We start from the raw sequence: 23,006 nt of genomic DNA, 5'->3' as shown, positions 1-23,006 counted from the left end.
CAGGCCACTCTGAATGGTTTCCCCTAAAGTTTTCCTTCCTCATATTTGTGCCTGTAACTAGTCAGTGTCGGACCCAAAGCTGTTCTCTGCATCCCAATAGAGCCGGATAGGACTGAAGTCCCGCGGCCATTTAGACCTGCAGGGAGGAAGTAAACAGAACACTTTCCGGATCTCCTGAAATGGGCACAACACAGTTCCTCCGGGGACGACCGAGAGTTCGGTTCCGGCGTGCGTCTCTATGGTTTCGACAGCCTAGAACGACCGAAACGGCACTTCCGGGAAGATGGCGGCGCACAGATCACGTCTGGCACATGTTTCTGCGGAGAGGACCTTGCACTAACGGTAAGAGCCTACAGTCCCCCGAACGGTGGCTGTCGGAGCCCGGGCTCAGGAGCAAATGTGAGAGCAGGAGAGTAGTTTTACCCAAGTGAAACTGCGGGAGGAGGGCTGGAGTTTAGACCTCAGAGGAAGGAGGCCTAGGGAAAGGGTTGCCGGTTCTTTGGAATCGCTGTAAGGAAGGTGGCCCTGGGCCCCTTCTCCAGAAAACTCAGGTTGACTGGAAAGAAAACAGTTCCTGAAAGTGTGCTAGAAGCCTTCACAAAGACTGTGGCGCACAGCCTGGGATCTAGTTGCTTCTGTCCAGTTATCCGTTCTAGGTCGGTTAAAGCAATTACCATTTATGTCACTCAGTTCAACGAATGACGACTGAACGCATTCTCGATTCTTGGAGTTGCATTAAGTACACCGGGGTTGGGTAATAAAACCAGGGCGTATAGTTTCGAATTACTGCGACAAGGGACAGGCAGTGGTAGGTTTTACAGCGTAAAGTACAAACGTCTATGAGACTGAGGAATGTAGTGATTAAGAACACCAGTTCTGGAATGCCTGAGATCCTGGATCCGCTACTTGCCAGCTGTTTGATTTGGACAAGTAACTAAACTTCTCAGCGCCATTTGTCAATTACCAAAAAAAAAAAAAAAAAAAAAACCTCCTAATAGGGTTGTTGGGAGGATTAAATGAAATAATGTGTGTGCAGCAATTAGCAGCAGGCTGGCATTGAGTAAATGCACGTGTTGGTGGTTGTTGTTATTGAAATCTGGGGGCTAATAGATTAGAAATAACTTCTGAGAAGAAGCAGAGGTTTGAGGTGGCCTCAGAGGCCTCAGTGTTTGAATTTTACTTCTCTTGCATTATCAAGAAGCAAGATAGGGCCATTTCTTCACTCAGTGCTTTTCTGTTGGGACTCTCAAGGTGTCAATTAGGTTTTCAAGTAATCATCCTTCACAGTAGAAATGTGATTCATCCTAAATTTGCTACTCTTCATACCTAACCAGACTGGTCATCGTTGTTAAGCCTAATATGTAATGTTTAGGAGGGGTGACTTGATGTGTCTGACTTTTTTTTTTTATTATTAGCATACTCACTAGACATTCTTAAACACAACTGAAAGTTTTAGCCTTTGGAGTTGTCACTTGGGGAGGCCAGAGGGTTACTCCAGGAGTGCCATTAATCAGCTTTTAAAATGGTCTGCAATGCCTGTAATAAATGATCTTAGTACAAGTTAACTTTAGTGACTCAAGTCAGCAGTGATAGTCTTAGTTTTGAATGTCTTGTGTAATAAGCCATCTTAACCGTTTCAGAGACAAATTTGGTATATAAGTCGGACAGTGCCATTGTGGAGTCCAAAATGAGGAACACCTGAACGACTCTAAAGAAATGCAACTACAGTTGACAAACAACACAGATTTGAACTGCATGGGTCCACTTACATGTGGATTTTTTTCAATAAATATTACAGTACTACATAATCAGTGGTTAGTTGAATCCTGGGATGCGGACGGCCAGTATGGGACTTGAGCATCCATGGGTTTTGCTATCCATAGCAGGTCCTGGAACAAATCCCCTGCTGATACTGAGGGATGACTGTAGTTGGGAATGTGATAGAAAGTGGGCCACTCTGGAGTCAGGCAACCTGAGCTCATATTCCAGCTCCATCTCTTACCAGCTGTGTAACCCCAGGCAAAAAACCCTTTGTAAAATAAGGATAAGGTGTATCTCACAGGACTGTCAGGATTAAATGAGACAGTATAGCAATATGTGTAACCCCTCTGTTACACCTTAAATGCTCAGTAAGAGTGCCCTTCCTAAGCTGGACAGTTTCAAAAGGGGTGCTCCAACAAGACTGAAAGACAGTGGGGAAGAGGCACGTAGCCTTCACATTGAGAGGACAGTGTAAATGCTGGGGCACAGGTATAGGATATGGGCTCTATTAAGTACTGTTGTCTTATAACTCAGGTTAACAAGCACCTCCTTGCTTTGTTTTTACGTGGTAATAAATCGTGGGAGATGCTATCAGGTAGTGGTAAAGAGTGGGGACTCTGCAGACAAGCTTCCGGGGTTTGAGTTCTACATGTATCAGCTGTGTGACCTTGAGCAAGTCACCTAACCTCTTTAGGCTTTAGTTTCCTCATTTGTAAAACAGGGATATAATACTTTCCTGAATGTAAAGTTCAGGAAATCTTCCCGGGCTGGGAAGAGTACACGAAATGATCCATGTAAAATCTTAGCACAGCCTGGCATGTAGTGAATTCTCCATACATTTGGGTGTTATTATTAATACCAGGTCTCCTTGGCTTTCAACATGTTGACATTGACCTCTCAGTGGTCGGACAGGGAGCTCCCCAAGGACCAGGCCTATTTCCTCTGTCTCTGCTCCAGCTTCAGGAAAGAGTTCTTATAAGAGCAGTCAGGATGGATTTGATGGATGACTTGGGCACTTTCTTTTTTTCCTCTTAAAGGGAAGATAGTGACCCCTTCTCTTCTCTGGTGAGGGCCTGAGGACAGTGACTCTTTTCTCACCATGAGTGTCACCCCAGAGGTCAAGAGTCGTGGGATGAAGTTTGCTGAGGAGCAGCTGCTAAAGCATGGATGGACTCAAGGTGATTCCCATGGGGCCCTTTTCACATCCCCCCAACTCCCTCACTACCCTCTGCCCAGGGAAGAGGCATCATCCTGGATTAACCCCTATGTAGTCCGTTCAACTGGAGGAGGAAAGTTAGTTTAAAGGGAAATTTGCAGAAGAAAATTGCTGACATTTCCAGAAAAGGGAAGAAGGGAAGAAATATGATGGTGGATAGTGAGAAAGAAGTGGTTCGGAGGACTGGGAGGGGGAGGAAGAGACACGACTTCTGTCCTGAGAGAATTATGAAGGAAAGATAGTTTGGGCTCAAAATGGGAGGACTGCATGGAGAGGTGCTAGAAAGAGTGCAACTGGGAGGGCTTCCAGGATGGACGGAGCATGCCCAAAGTTAGATATGTGGAATGGCAAGGAGTGGCATGCGCTGGGGGTGCCTTGTGAGGGCTTGGGGCAGGAGTGGAATAAGCCAAATCATTCACTGTTTGCAGGCAAAGGCCTGGGCCGGAAGGAGAATGGCATCACCCAGGCCCTCAGGGTAACGCCGAAGCAGGACACTCATGGGGTAAGACTGGGCAGGCTGAGGGAGGTCAGTGTGGATGGGAGAGGGGGGCCTTGAGGATAGGGGGAGGGAGGGGAATGACAGGTCCTGAGTTCATACTTCTTCCTCTGGCAGGTGGGACACGACCCTGCCAAAGAGTTCACAAACTACTGGTGGAATGATCTCTTCAACAAGACTGCGGCCAGCTTGGTAGTGAAAACTGGGCAGGTATAAGCTCTAATAGTAGGCACATGAACCATGAGGGCCTGGGACATGTCGGGGTGAGGGAGACACGGCATGTCACCCACTCACGGATACTCCCCCACAGGATGGAGTACAGATAAGGTGCCTGTCTAAGGAGACCACCCATCATGATCATGCCAAGCCCAACCTGCTGTATCAGAAGTTTGTGAAGGTATTAGAGGCTGGGGGTGAGACGGCCCATCCTTTTTTCCTTCCCTGGTCTCCCCTGGGGCCTGAACAATTGCCTTGTACGCCCTACCTATTCTCAGGACTGTCCTAACGGTGGGTTCCTGTGACCAACCTCGCTGTTGCTTACCTAGACTGCCCAGACCCTCAGCAAGAACTGAAATCTTCAGGTTGAATGTATCCCTGCCATCTGCTGAGGGGGCAGCAACAGGGAGTGGGAGGTGGGGCACAGTCAGGAGCTGTCAGAGCAGGGCAGGGAGGGGATGTCTAATTCAGAGGACTTAAAAGTCGGAGGAGACTTGCAAGATTATCTGACCCATTGTCCTTATTTTGCAGACGTGGCCAAAAGGGGGGAAAGTGGCTCGCTGAAGAGCCCACAGCTGGCTAGTAATGGCAGACAGGACTAGAACCCAGGTGTTGAGACTCCCCTTTTCTAGCCCGCCAATAGAAGGGAGCTAACATTTAACGATCCTCTATTACGTCCTTGAGGGCTTTATGTATTATCTAGCAAATCCTTCCCATTCATCTCTGTGGCCATCTTCCGCCCCAGTTCAGACCATCATCCTCTCCTGCCTCATTTCTTTCACAGCCTCATAACTATACTCACTCTAGTCTCAAACCCCACCGCGATTAGTTCATCCTCCACAAAGCATCCAGTGTTCTCTGAAAAACACAAATTTCATTCTGTCACTGGCTCCTCCTTGACCTAGGATGACACAGTCCAGATGTGTCAGACTGGCTCACATGGCCCTTCATGCCTTGTCCCCGCCTTCTCTCTTAGCCTGTCTCTCGCCACCTCTCAGGACCTCTACACTTTAGCCAGATGGAATCTGAATCTTTTCAAGGTACCATGTTTTTTCACTTTCAAGTTTTTGCACATGCTATTCCCTCTGCCTGGGACATTCTGCTTCCTTTGCCCCTTTACCTGCTGACCTTTTTCTTGTCTTCCAGAGCTCAGCTCCTTGTAGTAACTATTCCCCAAACCCTGAAGCCTGAGTAGGGTACCCTTCCTCTAGCACAGACAACACTCTGATCATCGTTTTCTGTGTTCTGACATATTCCTTTACCCCTCAACCATGTAGATTCCATCTGGGCTGGAACCATCTCATCCTTATTCCACTCTGTCCCCAACCTCTTAGCCCAAAGTAGGTTCTTAACCTGGTTAAAGTACTGTGCATAGGTATGGGGGGAAGGGCATGAAAAGTAGCATCTTGATTGTCCGTTACTGGCACCATGGGATGACCGCCAGGGGGCACTTGTCCCACTGTGAAGACCTGATGACCCAGAGCACTTCTTCCTCCCTTCCTGTTCTGTCCACTAGCTGGCTGTGAGCCAGGGAGGCCGGGACTGCCCCCACCCCACCCACCCCCAGCTGCAGCCCACCTCCCGCCCAAAGTTGATGTATGCAGTTTGGCACACCTCTGTGTGGGGCTGCAAGGAGCGATGTTGGGGGCTGACAAATTTGTGCCAGTGGCTGTTCGGGGTGGCAGTGGCACCACTGCTCTTCCCTTTCCAGGAGGGAAGAGCAATGGTGGTGGTGCTGAGTGGGCCTTGTCCACCCCCGTGATTCCTCCTTCTAGACGGCCACACTGACTTCAAGTGGGGAGCAGCCAGACAAGGACTTGGAAAGCGGCAGTGATGACGACAGCCGGGGGCCCAAGCCTGCAGAGATGTGAGACTTCTTTTTAGGGCTAGGGGCGTGTGGGAGGAGATGCCTTCCAATCTCAAAAGAAAGGAGCAAGTGTAATGCTTGACTGTGGGCTTCCTCAGGGTGGAAATGTGTTGTACTCAGCTTTGTGTCCGCTACACCTAGAAAAGTGCCGGGGCCTGAATAGGAACTCGGTGCTGAAGGAATGTTTTCGAGGGGAGGAGAGGTCAAGCCTTTCCACCGGATCTGTTTGTAATTCCTGATTCCTGCCCTCCCCCAACAGTCTGACTGATGAGATGCTGCTCCAAGCCTGTGAGGGGCGAACAGCACACGAGTAAGTAGCGCTTAGCTTCGTGGGCTCCCTTCTTTTCTCCCCATCACAAGCCCGCCCCTGTGCCACTCTTTTCGCCCCAGAGAAAGTGATTCCTATTCTCTGCCCACTTCTGCAGCTGCCTGAAGACAGGCAGCGCCTCCCTTACGAACTTCCCCTGCAGTCTCAGAGGTTAGGCCTGTTTTCCCCAATACCCTCCCTCTGACTTGGGCCCCATCTGTTTCAGGGCTGCCCGTCTTGGGATCACGATGAAGGCCAAGCTTGCTCGGCTGGAGGCCCAGGAGCAGGCCTTCCTGGCTTGTCTCAAAGGCCAGGACCCTGGGGTCCCTCAACTGCAGTCTGAGAGCAAGCCCCCACCAAAAAAGAAAAAGAAAAGGAAGCAGAAAGAGGAGGAAGAGCCTACGGCAACTGAAAGGAATGCAGAAGAGTACCCAGAACACACTGATCAGAGCGTCAGGAAAAGCAAGAAGAAGAAAAGACGGCATCAAGAAGAAGGTGTCACAGATGAGAGAGAGGGAACAGCTGTAAGGCATGAGGAAGAAGAGACCACAGGAACAAGTGGGCTTGGGGAACTGAAAAACAGAGAACAAGCTGATCAGTCCCTCAGGAAAAGGAAGAAGAAGAGGAGGCAGCATGAGGAAGACTTGAACATGGAGGAGGCTGTTGTAGGTGGCGGGACCAGAGAAGCAGAAAGCAGATCATGCAGTGATCGGAAGAGTAGGAGAAGCAAGAAGAAAAGACAGCGGCATCAGGAGGAGGAGGACGTCTTGCGTGTAAGGGACAAAGGAGATGAGGAAGATGGCAGGACTAGGACAGCAGAGAGCAAGGCATACACGGGCTCAAGTGGCAGAGGTAAGAAGAGGCAGAAGCAACCAGAGGAGGAAAGACCTGGAGTCCACACTGACCAGAGAGCAAAAAAGAAGAAACAGAAGAAGAGAAACTGAAGGCCAGGTCAAGATGCAGCCCGATCGAGTCCTCTTCAGGAGTTGAAGCCTCAGAGACCTGAGCTGGTGCAGGTCTTGTGCACCCTCTCAGTGAGGAGTCCCTCCCAAGGAGGAAACAGCTCTGGAACAGTAGTCCGCTGAGAGGAGAGCAGTAGTGCCGTGTCTGACTTGAGGGAGCAGGCGCATTTCCCCCTTACAGCGTCTAACCCAGAGATGGTGAACTCAAGCACCTGCAGGGACCGGGCAGCTAAGGGACAAGGATGCTGGGGGCTGTGGGAACGGGAATGCAGACAGCCTCTGAAGGGGCATCTTGGCCAAAAGAAGCTGAAAATATAGACCTATGAGAAAGGTACTGATTTTTTAATTTTGTGAAGGCTAAGAAAAACATGCAAATTCAGCCCATAGGTTGCCAGTTTCTAACTATACCAAATTGAATAAACATTAGCTTGGTCTCCTAGCCTGTATATAAGTCCTGACTGTCATCTCCATTCTCAGCCTGAGAAGGTCCTGAATACAAGTTAGTTTCCTTAGAGGCCTCTGAAGAAATTCCTTCTGTTAACTTCCTGTAGTCTTGCTATGCTGTTAAGTGGAAGGAGAAAGTTTAGAGAACCTCACCCAGCTCCCTGTCTGCATCCCTGTTAAGAATTGTGTGTGTGTAAAGGACAGCACACCTCACTTGGGAGCCTTTTTTAGCATCTGAAAGTGAATTGCCATTGCCCCCAAGTGTCATAGCAACCCCTCTTGCATATTGTTCCCCCAGAGAGAGGGCACCGCATCTCCAGTGTTGCTCTCTGGCTCCTGCCATCTCTTAACCTTTATTGCCAGAAGAGCTCCCAGGACTCCACAGCTCTGGGAGAGAGGAACTAAATCTATTGGGAAGAATGCCCGCCCACCTTCCCTCACTGCAGACGATAGACACACTCGGTGTCAGGGTAGGGTGGCAGGTTCAGCTGGTACTTCTTTTCCAGAGCAGGAGGCACGAAACGACCCCCCAGGTAGTGGTAGCGACCAGTAAACTGGGTTGCAGACTTTTTGGGTGCTGTCAGGGAGATGAGCAAGTCTGGCTGGATCCCTCCAGAGTTTCCCTTCTCCACATCCCATCCTGAAAAGAAGGTGGTATTCAGAAAGAGCGGAAAAGACCAGATGTCCAGTCCCCTTCCACACCTTGCTCTACTCTAGTCCTAAAAGAGTGGGAAGCCCCCTGGGTCCCCACCTGAGGAAATCGTGTCCATGTACGCCTGGGCTCTGGTCTCTTTGACAGTCACTGTAAAGGGCATTCCTGAACTCTTTGCTCCCCAGCCCTACTTTGGCTGTGGTATGCGCCTCTACACTTGGTCTGAACCTTGAGTCAAGAACCAGGACTCCTAGTACCTACCTCAAGGCAGGGCAGGGCCCCAATCCCCCCAACCTCCTTGGACCCAGCACCTGAGGGAATGTCGATGCTGGCAATGGGCACGGTGAGTCCATTCAGGACACTCAGGATGCTGCGGAATGGCTCCCGAGCATCACCCTTGAAGCTGAAGCCAAAGATGGCATCCACCACCAGCTCGTATAGTTCATCAATCAGCATGGGCTGTGGCAGAGCAGAAAAAGGAAAGGATGTCAGAGCCGGCAGCTGCACAAAGAACCCTTAACAGGAGAGGGCTGTCCTCTGTACCCACAGACCATTCACATAGGCACAAATATAATTTTATCTCATTCAGATGGCATTCTGAGGCCTAGAGTTAAGTGCAAGTGGGTCACTGATTGAGGCCAAGCTGAGTCCAGTCACATTTTCTGTTCTGAGTGCCTGCCAACCATTGGGGAGGCTACAGTGTAGGACAGCCTGAGACTTGGAAGTCAGGAGGGACAGGTTCTGGTCTTGGCTCTGCCGTGATCTGGTTCTGTGACTTTGTACAAATCACTTCCCTTCTCTTGCATCTCAGTCTCTTCACCTGTAAAATGTGTTAAGGAATTTTAAAAAGAAGTTCTCAAGTTTCCCACTCCTAAATCCAAGATCTGAAACATCTGAAGAAAGGGTTTAGGATGAGGCAGTGACTTCAGCTCCCAGGAGATGCAGATGATGTGTTTACTGCAAGCTAGGCGAAGAGGAACTGGCTGCAGAGTTACAGGAGTGGGGCTTCCCTGGTGGCACAGTGGTTAAGAATCCGCCTGCCAATGCAGGGGACACGGGTTTGCGCCCTGGTCCGGGAAGATCCCACATGCCGCGGAGCAACTAAGCCCGTGCCCCACAACTACTGAGCCCTGCGCTCTAGAGTCCACGAGCCACAACTACTGAAGCCCACGTGCCACAACTACTGAAGCCCGCGCACCTAGAACCCGTGCTCTGCAACAAGAGAAGCCCGCGCACCGCAACACAGAGTAGCCCCCGCTCACCGCAACTAGAGAAAGCCCGCACGCAGCAACGAAGACTCAATGCAGCCAAAAATAAATGAATAAATTAATTAATTTTTTTAAAAAAGTGACCAGGGGAAATTAAGGGGAAATGAAGCTGTAGAGAAGGTAGTGTTGGGAACTCATGGAGCACGCCTTACGGAGAAGGCTCTTACGCCACTTCCATTCAGATAGCATGCTTTAGGCATCTTCTGTGTCAGGCACTATCCCTGCCCTCTAAGAGTTAATCCTCTAGAAAGGAAGATAAGCAAATGAGCTCAGCCTGGAAAGGTGAGGGAAGAGCAGAACACAGGCAGCAGTATTGAGGAGGGCAGTGAACTGGAACCACCTACCTCTGGGGGCATTTCACCAAGGAAAGGGATGTCCATTTTCTGGCACTGGGTCACCAGTGCAGTGAAGAGTGGCTTGTTAGGCCTTTTAGGATAATAGATGGTTGGCTGGTAGCCCTGTGAGGAAAGGAAAGGGGTGATTCAAGCCCAGGTCCTGGAAACCTCATACCCGACAGCCCTTCCCCGCATACTCACAAAGAGTTTGAGGTGTCGAGCACAGACCAGGCCATCTCCTCCGTTATTCCCAGGGCCGCAGATGACCAGGACAGTAGGGGGACTCCTGGACAAGGACGTGGGGGGATATGCCTGAAGGCAGAGTCAAAGGGGATTCAGAGGGGCTTTGGGCAGTGACAGCCCAGTCTCGGCCTGGCCGTCCCTCCCACTTCATTGAGCCTAGGCCAGGTGGCTTGCACAGTGACTTGCCCCTTGGGTGGAGAGTTGTGCCACTGACCTTGGCAATGGCTGTGGCACAGCTCAGCCCGGCCAGCTCCATAAGTTGGTCCACGCTGAACTGGTACTCGTTAAACAGCTCCTGGTCCACGGCCTGGGCCTCCTCCTGGCTGAGGAAATCCACAACCTGAGTCCCCGCCCCTCAGGTGTTCCGTCGCGCAGGCGGCGCGGCCCAGGTCCCGCCCCTGGGAGGGGGGCCCTTCCACCCAAGTCCCGCTCCCCGCGTGCCCGCCCAGAGAGCACGTGCCCGTCCAACCTCAGGTACTTCACTGCTGAGCTCGCCATGACCTCTGAGTCCCCGCGGCCACCCGAGATCAGCCGCTGCGGCCCCCACCAGGTGGCTCCCGCGCGACAGGCGCCGGCCTGGACTCTGAGGAGCGATAGGCGCGAGCCCGCAACCAGCAGCCCGAGCCCCAGGAGCGCCCGCAGCCCGGACATTCAGTTCTCAGAGCGCGCGCCCCCGCCCGGCGCCCGCCTCTCCCCAACCCCCGCCCCCGCCCCCGCCCCCGCCCCCGCCCCGGCGCATGCGCGGCCCCTCGCCCCGCCCCCGAGAGGCCGGGGCCGCGCGCACCGCCGACGGAAGCTGTCATGGGGCTGGCGGGACCGGTAGTGGGACTCCACCGCTCCTTCGCGCGTTACTGTGCGCGCCAGCGCCCCGGGTGCACTCCCGCCCCGGCCCCACCTCGTCCGGGCGCCTTGCCTAGATGCCAGCCCTTCGCGGGAGCATTTTCATGTTGCCTCACAGACGACCCAAAGTGCTTTGCTTCCAACCGCCCTTTGATAATAATTCTTGTTTTTCGTAGCTCTTTCAGGAAGCTGTATAGCATAGCAGTTAGCCCGGCTTCCTCCCCTACCACTTAGTGACTGAGTGAACATGGCTCTCCAGGTTTCAGTCCCCTGTCTATAAAATGGGGATACGAGTACATACTTCATGGGGTGGTAATCCATGCAAAGCCGTCGACAGCGCCTGGTACATAGGGCTCAATAAATTAATGTTCTTATTCACACTGCTAAGCATTTCATATAACTTAGGACCCCTCTCCCCACCAAATTAGCTTCCCCTATCTCTGTTTACCAGGATAGCACGCTGTACTTCCCTAATCATACATAATACTTATCGCTCTTTATCGGGTAATAGCTGTGGAAATAGAAAACCATAAACCTTAAATAGGTTGAGTATGCCAAGATTAAAAACGTAGTTGAAACCCTAGACTCCAGGTCACGATAATATTTCAAGAAAAACCTGGAGAGGAAGACTAAACTTGTAACCCAAGAGCTTTTAAGAATGCAAACACACTCCTGCCGGGTTAAGAGAGAAGTTTGGGGAATAACAGACCGGTTACATTAAGGCACTAAGATAAAGATAATTATCCAGGTGGAATGAAGGGCTTGGGTTTTTGTGGGGATTTTTTTCCGTTTTCCATTATGGTTTATTACAGGATTGAAGGTCTTGTTTTTATGCTAGTATATTCTTTTTCTGTATCATGAATTCCATTCCCGGCTAGTTCACTGAGAAAACAAGAACCCCTCCTGCTTTTAACTACTCCTCTGATAGTCTCCTTTTTAATTATAAGAGGTTTAACATCTCCTATGGGTTGTACCCTTGGCCTTCATCTATGTTTGTTTTACATGTTTGTTGTGGGAAATTGAATGTATCAGACTGGGATTGTGGTGGAAAATTGTTTTTGTTAGACTTTGTTTGTGGTTTACTCATTGAGTTTACTCATCTAAATTGAAATGTAGGGTTTACATTACAATTGGATGATCTTACACAAGACCTCATTAACTTTGTTTTATAACTTCACCGGTATATATGTAGTTTCACTTTTATATATTAGTCAAGACTCCCTACAGGCCTACTTGAGAAAATTAATTTGGTAATTCTGAAGATTCATTTCTAAAACACAATGTGAAGCATGCTTCTTTGACATAGATAACATTTTGAGTTTATGTGCCCAGTGCTGACATGAATCATCTCATTTCATCCTCACAACTCTGTTATTATCCCCATTTTACAGATGAGAAAACTGAGGCTCAAAGATGTTGAGTGACATGTCCAATGATACAGTGATAGCTGTCAGTGGAGCTAGGATCCAAGCAGCTTGACCTAGAGTATGTAGTCTTTTTTTTGTAAGGGCTGCTGTGTATGCAGTGATCTTCAGTGTTTTTATTTTTATTTATTTATTTAATTAATGAACTTATTTATTTTTGCCTGCGTTGGGTGTTCGTTGCTGCGCATGGGCTTTCTCTAGTTGTGGCGAGCGGGGACTACTCTTCGTTGCGGTGCGCGGGCTTCTCATTGCATTGGCTTCTCTTGTTGCCGAGCATGGGCTCTAGGCGCACGGGCTTCAGTAGTTGTGGCGCGTGGGCTCAGTCGTTGTGGCTCGTGGGCTCTAGAGCACAGGCTCAGTAGTTGTGGCGCACAGGCTTAGTTGTTCCGCGGCAGGCATGTGGGATCTTCCCGGACCAGGGCTCAAACCCGTGTCTCCTGCATTGGCAGGCAGATTCTTAACCACTGCGCCACCAGGGAAGCCCCTAGAGTATGTAGTCTTAAGCATTATTCTATGCTGAAATGCCTCTCCAAATGCAGAACTATGTAACTAAAGGGTTGTCAACTGCTGACTTCATTCTGATGAGACGTAACTGTAAAATTATGACACACTCAGAGTTTATGAAACAGCCAAATGAGGGCTATCCTCAGGAAGGCAGTGCCCAAGTGCCCTAGTCCACCTTGCTGCCTTTCAGATTTTGGAGTTTTCTTTGGGAAATGCCTTCAAAACCAGTTTAAGAAGGGCATGTGGATTGAGCACCTGCTGAGTTCCAGATGCTTTACATATATTAGCTAATTTAATCCTGTCCATCCTATGATGTATTTTTATCCTCATGTTAGAGATGAGAAATTGAGTAGCAGAGAGAAGTCGAGTAATTTTCCTAAGATAATATAGCTATGAAATGGTAGAGCCAATGATGGTTGATATTGGGTTGGCCTGACCCAGTAGCAATACTCTCGTGCGGCAGATGCTGCTACTTGTCCCTCAAAATCCATTCTCCTTCCTTCCTTCTCTATTTAAAGGCAATGTTCTATTGGTTTTTGTTACAGCCAGTGAATCTGCATCCCAATCAAGACATCTTGAATGCCTGACAAGATAATAAGCTCCATTTAGATAAGGAAGATTAACAGCTGTGTCCCCTGCACCTAGTTCTGTGCCTGGAACATAGTAGGTCCTCTACAAATATTTTAATGCATCCTCAAAATTCCATTGTGAAGTAATTCACAGTACAGTACATGCTCTTATCTGACATGACTGGGAGTAGATAATTTTATTTCGACTTAAAACAAAAAATACAGGGAATTCACCAGCAGTCCAGTGGTTAGGACTCCACGCTTTCCCTGCCGAGGGCCAGGGTTCAATCCCTGGTGGGGCAACTAAGATCCCACAAGCCACATGGCACGGCCAAAAAAACCCATTCATTTGCCATCTGTCAAAGTGTGACCAGGGTCTTGTCTTTGAGGATAGGGCCAAAGATTGTAGTTCTCCATTTTCCTTATCTCATAAACTTCACCACTTACATATCACCTGCAATTTGCAGTTTGTGTCCTTAAGGTGGAAAAAAAATTAATTGTATATTTGAAGCAAACTGAGTGCAAAATTCATCTAGATTTTTTATGATTTTCCCCCAATCTGTAATAGTCTCTCTGCTTACATCTAATTCAACAGCAGTTTTTAAGGTGACTCACCTGAATCACGTCTTCTAAGGATTCAACTTAGTTTTCATAGAAACTGCTTGTTTTCACACTCTTAGTTCATCAATTTAATTAAATTACAAATTACAATAACACAACTGGAATAAACACATTTGGTATCAAACACAACCAACTCGGTAAGCAATGGCTTAACTGGGGGAGTAGAACTGACTGCACAGCATTCTAGAAGGTACTCAACTCACTGCCTAGGTTTGAATCGCAGCTTCACTTACTAGCTGTGTGACCTGGGTGGCAAACCAGTTAACTTTTGTGCCTTGTTTTCCTCATCTGTGAAAGGGGATTCATCTGCTGTGAGGATTAAAGGAGAAGACACTTGTGAAGCACTTTGCAGAACAGTGTGTGGTATGTGCTAAGTGATCAGTGTTACATAATACTGTTGTTGCAGCTGCTGGCAGCAGTTTTGCTACAGGCCTGAGGGGCCTGCATCCAGCATCTGCTATGTTTCTTGGAGGAAGAGGAATGCATCCATTGGTTGGTTAAGGCGTATCTTCTGTAGCATTAGATCACCATTTCCCACGTGAGAAAATGGAGTCAGTGACTCCAAAGCCTCTTAACCAAGATGTCATAGTTTTAAGAACTGGCAAGGGCCTTAGCAATTGTGAGGTCTGAATCCAGAAGGAAAGGGGAGAAATTCACCATCCGTTTTTCATTTTTCTTTTGCTTATTGAGTCCAAAAATCCCAACGAGGAGCACACAGACCACCTCAGTGCTGAGCCTGCAAAGCCCTTGTCCAGCCTGCTCTGGAGCCCACTTTCTGACGTTGTATTCCGTGTCCATATAGTGCTCACTGGGAATGACTGGGAAGGGGCTCAGCCCCAGAAGCCCCTGAAGTGTGTATGTTGAGGAGGTACTGCAGGGGCCATGCTGTGGCCAGCGGGGGAGGGTCACATGATCCTGCAGAAGCCAGACTCAGTGGATCTCCTCTGAGGGTTCCTGCTGGGGGTTTCCCTGGGCTGTTTGGATGACCTGAAGGAGGCAGAGAGGGGCTTGCCAATGGGAGTGACTAGGGAGCGAACAGAAGGCAGCTTGCCCTGGCTCCAGTTTCTGTTACCCTCTCTGGCCTTTACCTCTGCTCGCAGGCTCCAGGGCAGGAGGGAGTAGGCTTAAGCCGCCTGTCCCCCAATTCAGCAGGACTCTCCCTTTCGCTGAGGCCTACACTCAGGCTGTGCAGGAGGCAGGGGACACCCTGGGCCTCCAGAGCCGGGTGAGGGCCGTTCAGATTGCTAAAGGGCAAAGACAAAGAGGCTCAAAGCACCATATCCCTAAGCACCAGACCACATCTTCCCCCAACTTTAACAGTGATCATGTTCCATTAAAGTCATCCAAAGCCATACCCTCTCCTACTTCTTTTATCTATTCTCCAGGCCTCTTCCCTTCCCCCAGGGACCCACCTCTTGCTGTGGGGGCCGTTGGTGACCAGAAGGCCAGGGTTCTCCATTCTGAGGGGGCCTTGGCCTCCAAATGAGAGATGGGCCCTGGGTCTTGGACCTGAATGGAGAGGACCAAACACATTCATCACAGGCCTCTCTGCACCAAGAACCATCATGGTGGAAACGAGACATCTTTGGGAGAAGAACAAGGAGGGTGGGTATCAGGGGATGTATTGGTTACTGTACACAGAGGAGACACCTGTACAGGGCAGGTGCTTGGCAAACCTGGGCCGACTAAAGTTGGGGATGATTCACCAGTGTCACTGATGCCTGGAAGAAAACACGCTGAAAAGAAGACATCAGTGAATTCAAGTCACCAAGTAGCAAGGAACTCTGTCCTCAGAGTGCCAAGCCTTTGGGGGAAGAGACTAGTAAACAGTAAGCTAAGGTAAGAAAAGCATCCAGTGCCTGGCATGTAGTAGGTGTGAAAGCCTTGGTGCCCTAAGATACAAAGTTCTAGATGTTAGGAAAGCCTCAGAAGCAGGGAGGAAGAGGCGATTCAGGAAAGGGTTTAGGGGAAATGGGCCAGGGCCTTGAGAGACAAGCAGAAAGTGGGGAGGCCTGGTCCTGGGGTTGGGAATACAATGTGTGTGTGGGGCGGCCTCAGTCTCAGACCTGAGGCGGGGAAATGACAGAGTGGGGCGTGGGGATAAAGGAAATGAGAGTCTCCCATTTGGGGGAAGGCGATGCACAGCTGGAAACAGCCTACTTAGACTCACGCTCCAGTCTTGGTGCCCAAGACGTCGTGAGAACATTCGCCGACTCTTCCTCTTTCCCCTCGTGGCCCTCCTCTAACTCATCTTCCCACCTGTTGGAAGATCTGTAGGGGCAGGGAACAGGGGGCAGAGTGGCACTCCAGCCAGATCCCCTCCTCCCCAGATCCCACCGGCCACTGACAGTCTGTGACACCTCCCAACACCCTCCAGAGGCCATACCCACACCTGAAGCTCTGTTCCTGCCTGCCCTACTCACTCACCTGTGCCGCACTCCTGCTGTGCCTTTTCCCACCCTGGCTGGGGTCCCCACCACAGGGCAGGCCCCACCTGGAGCCTGGGGCCCCCCTGGAGCTGAGGTCTGGGAATGAAGGGGAGTAAAGGGAATCAGTTTCAGAAAAATGGCCATCCCAGCTGTGGTTGTGGTATGCATGTATGTTCTCTCCACACACAATGGCCCCAGAGAGACAGAGAAGTGCTAGAGACAGCTGGGCTGTGCCTTGTGTCTGAGGATGAAATTACAGGGCAATGCCCTTTGTTGTGTTAAGGGCCCTGCTAGTAACTCTCAAGTTAGAACTCGGGCTCATGGACTATCAGACCTGGCCAGAGCTTAATGACCACCTCATCCTGCCTGGGGCCTCCGGGACAAAGTCACACAAAGTCGGTGGCCAACTTCAGATGGAACCCAGCTCTTCTGACCCCCAATCCAGTCCTCTGCATATACCAGGCTAATTTAATTTTACTTGCAAATTATAAATATGGTGTCCTAGTCTTTCAAATAAGAGAACATAAAACCTAGTAAATAAATATAACAAATAGTAAAGTATAATTTCAATTCCTGGCGTAGGAGGTTGCCTGAGAAATCTCAGAGTGTAAGGGAGGAGGCAGCTGGAGAGACACTGACCTGCTGAGAGAGCTGGGAGGTAGCGAGAGGGGGAGAAGGAGTCAGAGAAGGAGGGACAAGGCTAGAGACCCACAGAGAAATGCCCCCTAGCGAAGGAGGGAGGGGAGAGAGGAACGTCCTTGGAGCACTGCTCCCATCCTGTGGCCCTTTGGGGAACTGCAGCCAAGGACAAACCTTTCCACCTGCTCACAGGTTTGGCTCAGTATCTTTGAAGGCACCCCTTGGCTTTCACCCACTGAGCTAGTTACCACTCAGCCAAGGCCCTGGCACAGCCCTAGTGTTGGAGACGTGACACAATCCCCCGCCCACCTCCCCACCCCCAGGTGGCCTCTGGAAAGTGATATATATCCCATATGCAGGCCCCAGGGCAGATGAACACAGATGAGCAGTCAAGTGCAGCAGCAGCCCTGAGGACAGCAGCTCTGCTCACCACCACCCCTTTCTCTGGGTAACCTCTCCCCACCCCCCGCTCCTTGTCTCAGGTGTCAGCTCACCAGGGTGTGGGTCGGGAGCAGCCCACCCCGGGCCAAGTGGGTCCTTATGGCATCTGTCAGCTTGGCCACCAGCCGCTCTCGCACCGAATCTGGTTCCTTCTGGGGAGAGAGTGGATAACGGGGTAACGGAGGAAGCCTGGGCTTTGTGGTCCTCTGGGGATCGGGGAAGAAAGAAACAGGAAAAGGGGAGGGAAGGGGACTTTGTCTCCCCTCTTTTCTAGCCCATCCCCATGCCTTTGCCAGGGTCCTGCCACCGCCTGCCCAGAATTGTGGACAGAGATGGACTCTTCCTCTCAATAGTGTCCCAGGACCTAGCACACAATGTGCTCAATGCACATTGGACGAGTGAATGAATGGTGGGGAGAAGGCAGGAATGTCAGCCAGAGAAAGGATAGCAGGAGACAGCTGGAGGGATACTGGGGAAGAGTTAGAGTCCGGGATGGAGGGTCTCACCTGACACCGGGCCAGCGCTTCCTTATAGTACTTCAAAGCCTGGTCATGCTGCCCCAGTCTGGCTGCAGCAGCCCCCAGACCCTCACAGGCCTGCCATTGCCCCTTCACGTCCCCTGGGGAAGACAGCCTGAGAGGTCCTCCCACAGCTCCCTACCCCTCCAGAGGTACTCCCCACCCCAAGTCCCCCTGTCTGCCTCCCCACCAGCCCCAAGGATCCTCAGCCTTTGCCCCACCCCAAGCCACCTGCAAACCCCCTCACCCTCACCAGTGTCCCGGGCAGCCTGCAGAGCATGTAGATAGTTGTCTCTGGCAGCCTTGTGGTCTCCCAGCTGGCTCAGTGCAAATGCCAGGCTTCCAAAGCTCCGGCCCTGCTCCCATCGCTGCCCCACAGAGCCTGGTGACAGAGCCCGCCCCATATTAAGAGAGGACTTTGGCTGCTGGGGCATCAGGACCCTACCCCCCCAAAGACAAAGGGAGGGTTGCCAGGAGTCCTTGTGCTCAACCCTGGCACACCTCCAGATGCACCACAGAGGCCTGAACGCGTGAAACCCAGCCTCTCCTCAGTCCTGAGCTTTGGCCTGAATGCCTCCCCCATGCTAGTTTGAGCCACGTATAAATCCAGGGAGTCAGGCAAGGCACGTATTAATAGCTCCATTTTTATACATGTAGAACCTGAAGCTCAGAAAGCAAAAATGACTCGCTAAATGTCACACAATCATTTAGAGGAAGCACTGGCTCCACTTCAGGCCTCCTCTACCAGCCAGGGCTCTTCCCTCTGCCCATTGTTGCCTTCCCAACCCCAGGCCTCAGCCTCTGGGCCCATGACCCTCTGTCCTGTCTGGCTATCCCATCTCCTGCACCCCCTGCACACCCTCACTCCCCTGTTCTGGACTTCCCAGTCCCATAATTAGTTCTAAACGTCCATCTACTCTTCAGCCTCCGGGCCCCAGCTGGAACCCCCTCTTAGTCCCTTGGCCCCAATCCCATTCCCCAGCCCCTGGTACCCACCGTGCGTGTCGGCAGCCTTCTGGTGAAACTCCCGGCCTTCCTGATAGTTGCCGAGGGCATTGTGGGCCATCCCAAGGTTTCTTAGCACCGTGGCCTCCTCTCCTGGCCCCCGGCACAGGGGCAGGGCTTGCCGGAAGGCCTCTGCTGCTAGCGGGAACAGCTGGAGCTGGGAATAGCCCAGGCCTAGGTCGTTATAGAGTTGCCCTAGAGGGCATGGCCAAGGTCAGTGGTAGCCAGGTCAGATGCAGCTGAAGCTGTACTGCTGCAGCCTCTGTCCCACTCTCCCAGGGTTCCCCCAGCCCTCAGAAGTGCCTCTGCTTCCACCCCACTTCTCAGAGTATCACCAAGTCTTAATCTCCCCAGATCCCACACCTTCTCTGCCCAAAGGCCTCACCCAGCAGTCCTCGCTCAGTGCTCCTCTCAGCAAGCCTCCGGCTCTCCTCCAGCACCTGCACCACATCACGCACCCCGTGCTGCCCGCTCTTCAGCATACAGCCCGCTGCAGCCCCCAGTGCCAGGGCTGCAGCCCGGGGCTGCCCTGCTTGGGCGTAGGCCCGGCTCGCTTCCTGCAGGCAGTGGGCTGCTAGCTCAGGCTGTCCCAGAGCCTGGTAGCAGGCTCCCATTTTTGCCTGGGCTTGCCCCTGGTCACCTAGTGGCTGGTAGTGGCCCAGGGCCTTGTGATACCAAGCCAAAGCCTGAGGCAGGTCGCCCAGGGCATGGTAAGCCAAAGCCACGTTGAAACACTGGTCGCCATGACACCCGCCCTGGGCTGTCTCTTGAGGTTGAGCTCGTAGGAGCAGCTCAAGCCCTCTGGCTGGGTCCCCAGTCTCCACGTAGGCAGCCCCCAGGTTGAAGGCACAGGCCCGGAGAACAGGGATGTCCCTGGTTTGTGGTGACTTGGAAGCCAGGAGGAAGGCCCTCTGGAAGCTGGTCAAGGCCTTGTGATTCTGACCAGCCAATAGGGCCCTGTGGCCAGCCCTGGTGAGGGCTTGGATGCTGGCCTCTTGCCGTGGCCACTTTCTTGTCTTCTTTTTCTTCTTGGAGCTTGAAGGCGAGGGTGAGGGCTCTTGCGGGGTATCCTCAGTGTTGAGGGAAGACATAGTGCTGACGATTGGGAGCAGAGGGGGCAGTATGTCATCCTTGGCTTCCTCCAAAGCACTATCCCTCTAGGCAATTCAGCTCTACCTCTGCCCTGATGTGACCCTCAGGGTTTCAAGGATTTCTCTCTGCCATCTCACTTTGCTTCATCTAACCCGTTGAACACCATATTAACTCTCACTCTAATGTCCAGACTAATTTTTCGTCCTCCAAGGCTCACTTCAAGCTTCCTTCAGAAAGCCCCTCCCCTCAACCAACTGGGTCCCTCTTCTGTACTCCCATAGCACCTTATGTCCTTTATGGCATTTAACACACTGGGTTTAGGATTATTGACTTTCCTGTCTATCTCCCCTACTAGATTTGGAGCAACTTGAAGGGTCTGGCACATAGTAGATTTTCAATATATGCTTATTGAATGAGATGAAAAAGTTTTATAGATCATTAGATTATTATTATGAATAAATGAATGGATGAACGAACAGAGCACATACAGGGCCTCTTCTCCACCATCTCCTTCACCCTGTGCCTCCAAAGACATCCACTCATATCTAGGTTCTCCTGCTGTCTAATCTCAAGGTATATAGTTCAAGTCAGCTCACCAAACAGTGAGCTCCTGCTGTGTGCCGGGAGCCACACAAGGCACTGGTGGCACAAAGCTGCATAGGCCATGGAATTGGCAAGGAGCCAACTTCCAGGAGCAGGGCTGCTGTCTCTCCATTTACTGCTTACTCCCTATCTCAAGGGGAACCTCTTTCCCCCCTACCTCCTTGGCTTTCTGTCTGCTTGCTAGTTTCAGCCCCCCAACATCCTGCTCTGGTCTCCAGGGCACTCTTAAACCCAAATACATTTCTCTCATCAGCATGTGTTTCCCATTAGTATCTCTCCCCCAGAAAGGCAAAACCTTTTCATGAACTCTCCTCCCGAGAGACAGGAAAAGGAGTGGAAAAGATTCAGTAGCTGAGCTCTCAGCCCCTCCCATTTGCTTCTTCTTCTCCCTGTTTTTTTTTTCTTTAGGAGAAGCAGGCAGAAGTGATACATTTTCTTTTTAAAGAAACTCCCCCTGCTCCTAAGAACAGCCAGGAATCCTGTCTCTTTGAAGCCCGCATTCCTGAGGCGTTCCCGGCTGCCCCCACCGGGTCTTGGGGCCCCAGACACAAAACGCCTTACCTCCTTCGATCTTCTCTGTAGCTGGCTTTCTGGAATGGTCCCTCAGGCTAGGGTTACCTCCCTTATCTCTTAGCTCAGAGCCCCTGGGGTTCCCAGACAACCAGGTACCGCCCTCCACTCCTAGGGAATTCTTTGATTGACAGCTCAAATGCCCTATCTTAGTGCTGAACCCTGCTGGTGCTTGGGCACAGATACGCGGATCCCATTGCCCTTCCTGCCCCACCTCTCCCCACCCTTGCAGACACACGCATCAATCCTTCACTTCAGGCAAGAATCAAAGCATCAAGGGCTTGTTACTAGTCACAGTTTCAAAGATCATCTATCCCATTCCCTCATTTCACAGAGGAAGGGACCTCAGAAGAGCAGATGTAACTTGCCTGAGGTCACAGAGCACTCATGTAGCTGGGATTAGAGCCCAGGTTTTCTGATTCTGGGCTAACTAGCCTAAGGTCCCTTCCACTAACCGTGATTGCGAGCTTTAATGAGGCTTGGGTTGTCCCAGAAGTGAACCCTTTCACACATACACACACGAACACACACACACTCTTATACACTGTGCTTCTGTGTGGTAGTTTCACATTTGGAAACAGGGTGAAAGGTTGATGGTCAGGAAGGGCCTGGAGATCAGAAGAGCCTCTCTGCCCCCGGACTCCTTTTTCCAGCTCCACTGATCTGCAACCTCCAGGTTCTGCTTAATGAGAGGACAGCAGGCCCCAGGACAACAGGCACCTACTGCCCTAACTTACCAAGGGTGGCCTGCATCAGAAAGCAAATGTCCTCATTTATCTGGGAGAAAGGCCTCTTTTAAGCAGGGGCCATGGCCAGAAACAAAATTATAAGGAAGTACTTGGGCTCACCTGCATTTGCCAGGCAGCCTCTGCTGAGTGCCTGCTGCGTGCAGGCCTGGTGCTGTGTGCCACAGATGGTGCCCATGCCCGAGGCCGGCTCTCCTAGCAGCCTGCAGCTTCTGCCCACGGACTGGGCCTTCAGGATGCTACCACAGCATAGCCAGAGCCAAATATGCAGCTCAGTCTGTTGTTCACTGAGTAGCCTCTCTTAAGGGGAGAGGAGGATTTGGGGAGGGAGCAGGGACTGAAACCGTTCTCACCAAGGTTCCAATGACCTCTCAATGATCTAGTGATCATTTCTGAATCATTTTTCTTGTTTGATTCCCTGCTGTATCTGACATATCCTTGCAACTCTCTCCTCACTTGGTTCCATGACCCACTGTGTCCTGGCTGTCCTTCTCCTGTGCTGACAACTCCTTCTCCATCTCCTTTGCTTGCCCTCTGTCCACCTCTTTTTTTTTTTTTTTTTCACACACACTGTATTTTATTTTTACAAGAGATAAATAGACTGACACCAAGCATTGTACATGGATGACCACAACAAAAGCAACAATGATTGCAATTACCAAACATGAAACACACTCATACTATGTCATAATATTGACATTCAGTCCAGTAATCCTCCACTGTAACAGCTCCTTTACTTTGCAGTGAAAATTGATTTGTATATTCTTTGCCTCTGAGTCCTTGTGGGATTTTTTTTTTAATTCAAACAGAAAGTCACAAAAATTATACTCATCCTCATCAGTTCACTCAGTCCCATGTAATTAATTTTTTTTTTCATCTTGATCTTTTGTTAGCCCTTTTATGAGTTCATCAGTTTTTCATTAGAGTTCTGAAAATGCTTATTCATTCAGTTCAGCAGTACAGTCAGTTACCAGAAAACTGTACTTGTCAGAGTTTTTTCCATGAATTTCTTGAAGATGAAACCCTTTTATAGGAACATATTTGCAAAAGCATCAGAGTACACCCAGAACTGTCTGTAAATGACAAAAGACTTTAAAATGACCATGGTTAAAGATTTGATGAAAGTTCATAATAATGCAGTTGACAAGAAAATTAGTTATTTCTGAGATATACATTTTAAAGTAATAACTAGGATTATGACTTATAACATTATACCAGAACATATAAGATCTTTAGAA

General features: G+C 50.6%; 3 protein-coding genes across 3 annotated transcripts; 1 reads left to right on the top strand and 2 right to left on the bottom strand.

Moving 5' to 3' along the window:
- The first annotated feature begins 258 nt into the window (after window positions 1-258).
- Window positions 259-7,264, top strand: LOC137762739 (G patch domain-containing protein 4). Its single transcript, XM_068541034.1, has 8 exons — window positions 259-342; window positions 2,799-2,939; window positions 3,406-3,479; window positions 3,591-3,683; window positions 3,784-3,870; window positions 5,465-5,556; window positions 5,816-5,866; window positions 6,090-7,264. The coding sequence occupies exons 2-8, from the start codon at window positions 2,861-2,863 to the stop codon at window positions 6,805-6,807; spliced, it is 1,194 nt and encodes a 397-aa protein (XP_068397135.1). The 5' UTR covers window positions 259-342; window positions 2,799-2,860; the 3' UTR covers window positions 6,808-7,264.
- A 325-nt stretch (window positions 7,265-7,589) lies between these two features.
- Window positions 7,590-10,437, bottom strand: NAXE (NAD(P)HX epimerase). Its single transcript, XM_068541035.1, has 6 exons — window positions 10,237-10,437; window positions 9,982-10,090; window positions 9,726-9,836; window positions 9,534-9,647; window positions 8,233-8,380; window positions 7,590-7,909 (listed from the first exon to the last, which is right to left on the bottom strand). The coding sequence occupies exons 1-6, from the start codon at window positions 10,416-10,418 to the stop codon at window positions 7,707-7,709; spliced, it is 867 nt and encodes a 288-aa protein (XP_068397136.1). The 5' UTR covers window positions 10,419-10,437; the 3' UTR covers window positions 7,590-7,706.
- A 3,354-nt stretch (window positions 10,438-13,791) lies between these two features.
- Window positions 13,792-21,098, bottom strand: TTC24 (tetratricopeptide repeat domain 24). The gene is made up of 11 exons (XM_068541036.1): window positions 21,014-21,098; window positions 19,143-19,852; window positions 18,749-18,952; window positions 18,006-18,134; window positions 17,741-17,853; window positions 17,288-17,386; window positions 16,153-16,250; window positions 15,896-15,996; window positions 15,138-15,234; window positions 14,814-14,969; window positions 13,792-14,712 (listed from the first exon to the last, which is right to left on the bottom strand). The coding sequence occupies exons 2-11, from the start codon at window positions 19,846-19,848 to the stop codon at window positions 14,631-14,633; spliced, it is 1,785 nt and encodes a 594-aa protein (XP_068397137.1). The 5' UTR covers window positions 19,849-19,852; window positions 21,014-21,098; the 3' UTR covers window positions 13,792-14,630.
- Window positions 21,099-23,006: the final 1,908 nt, after the last annotated feature.

Source organism: Eschrichtius robustus, chromosome 3 (genome assembly GCF_028021215.1).
Source record: "Eschrichtius robustus isolate mEscRob2 chromosome 3, mEscRob2.pri, whole genome shotgun sequence".
In the NCBI taxonomy this organism is placed as follows: Eukaryota; Metazoa; Chordata; class Mammalia; order Artiodactyla; family Eschrichtiidae; genus Eschrichtius; species Eschrichtius robustus.
This window is presented reverse-complemented; position numbering and strand designations above follow the sequence as displayed.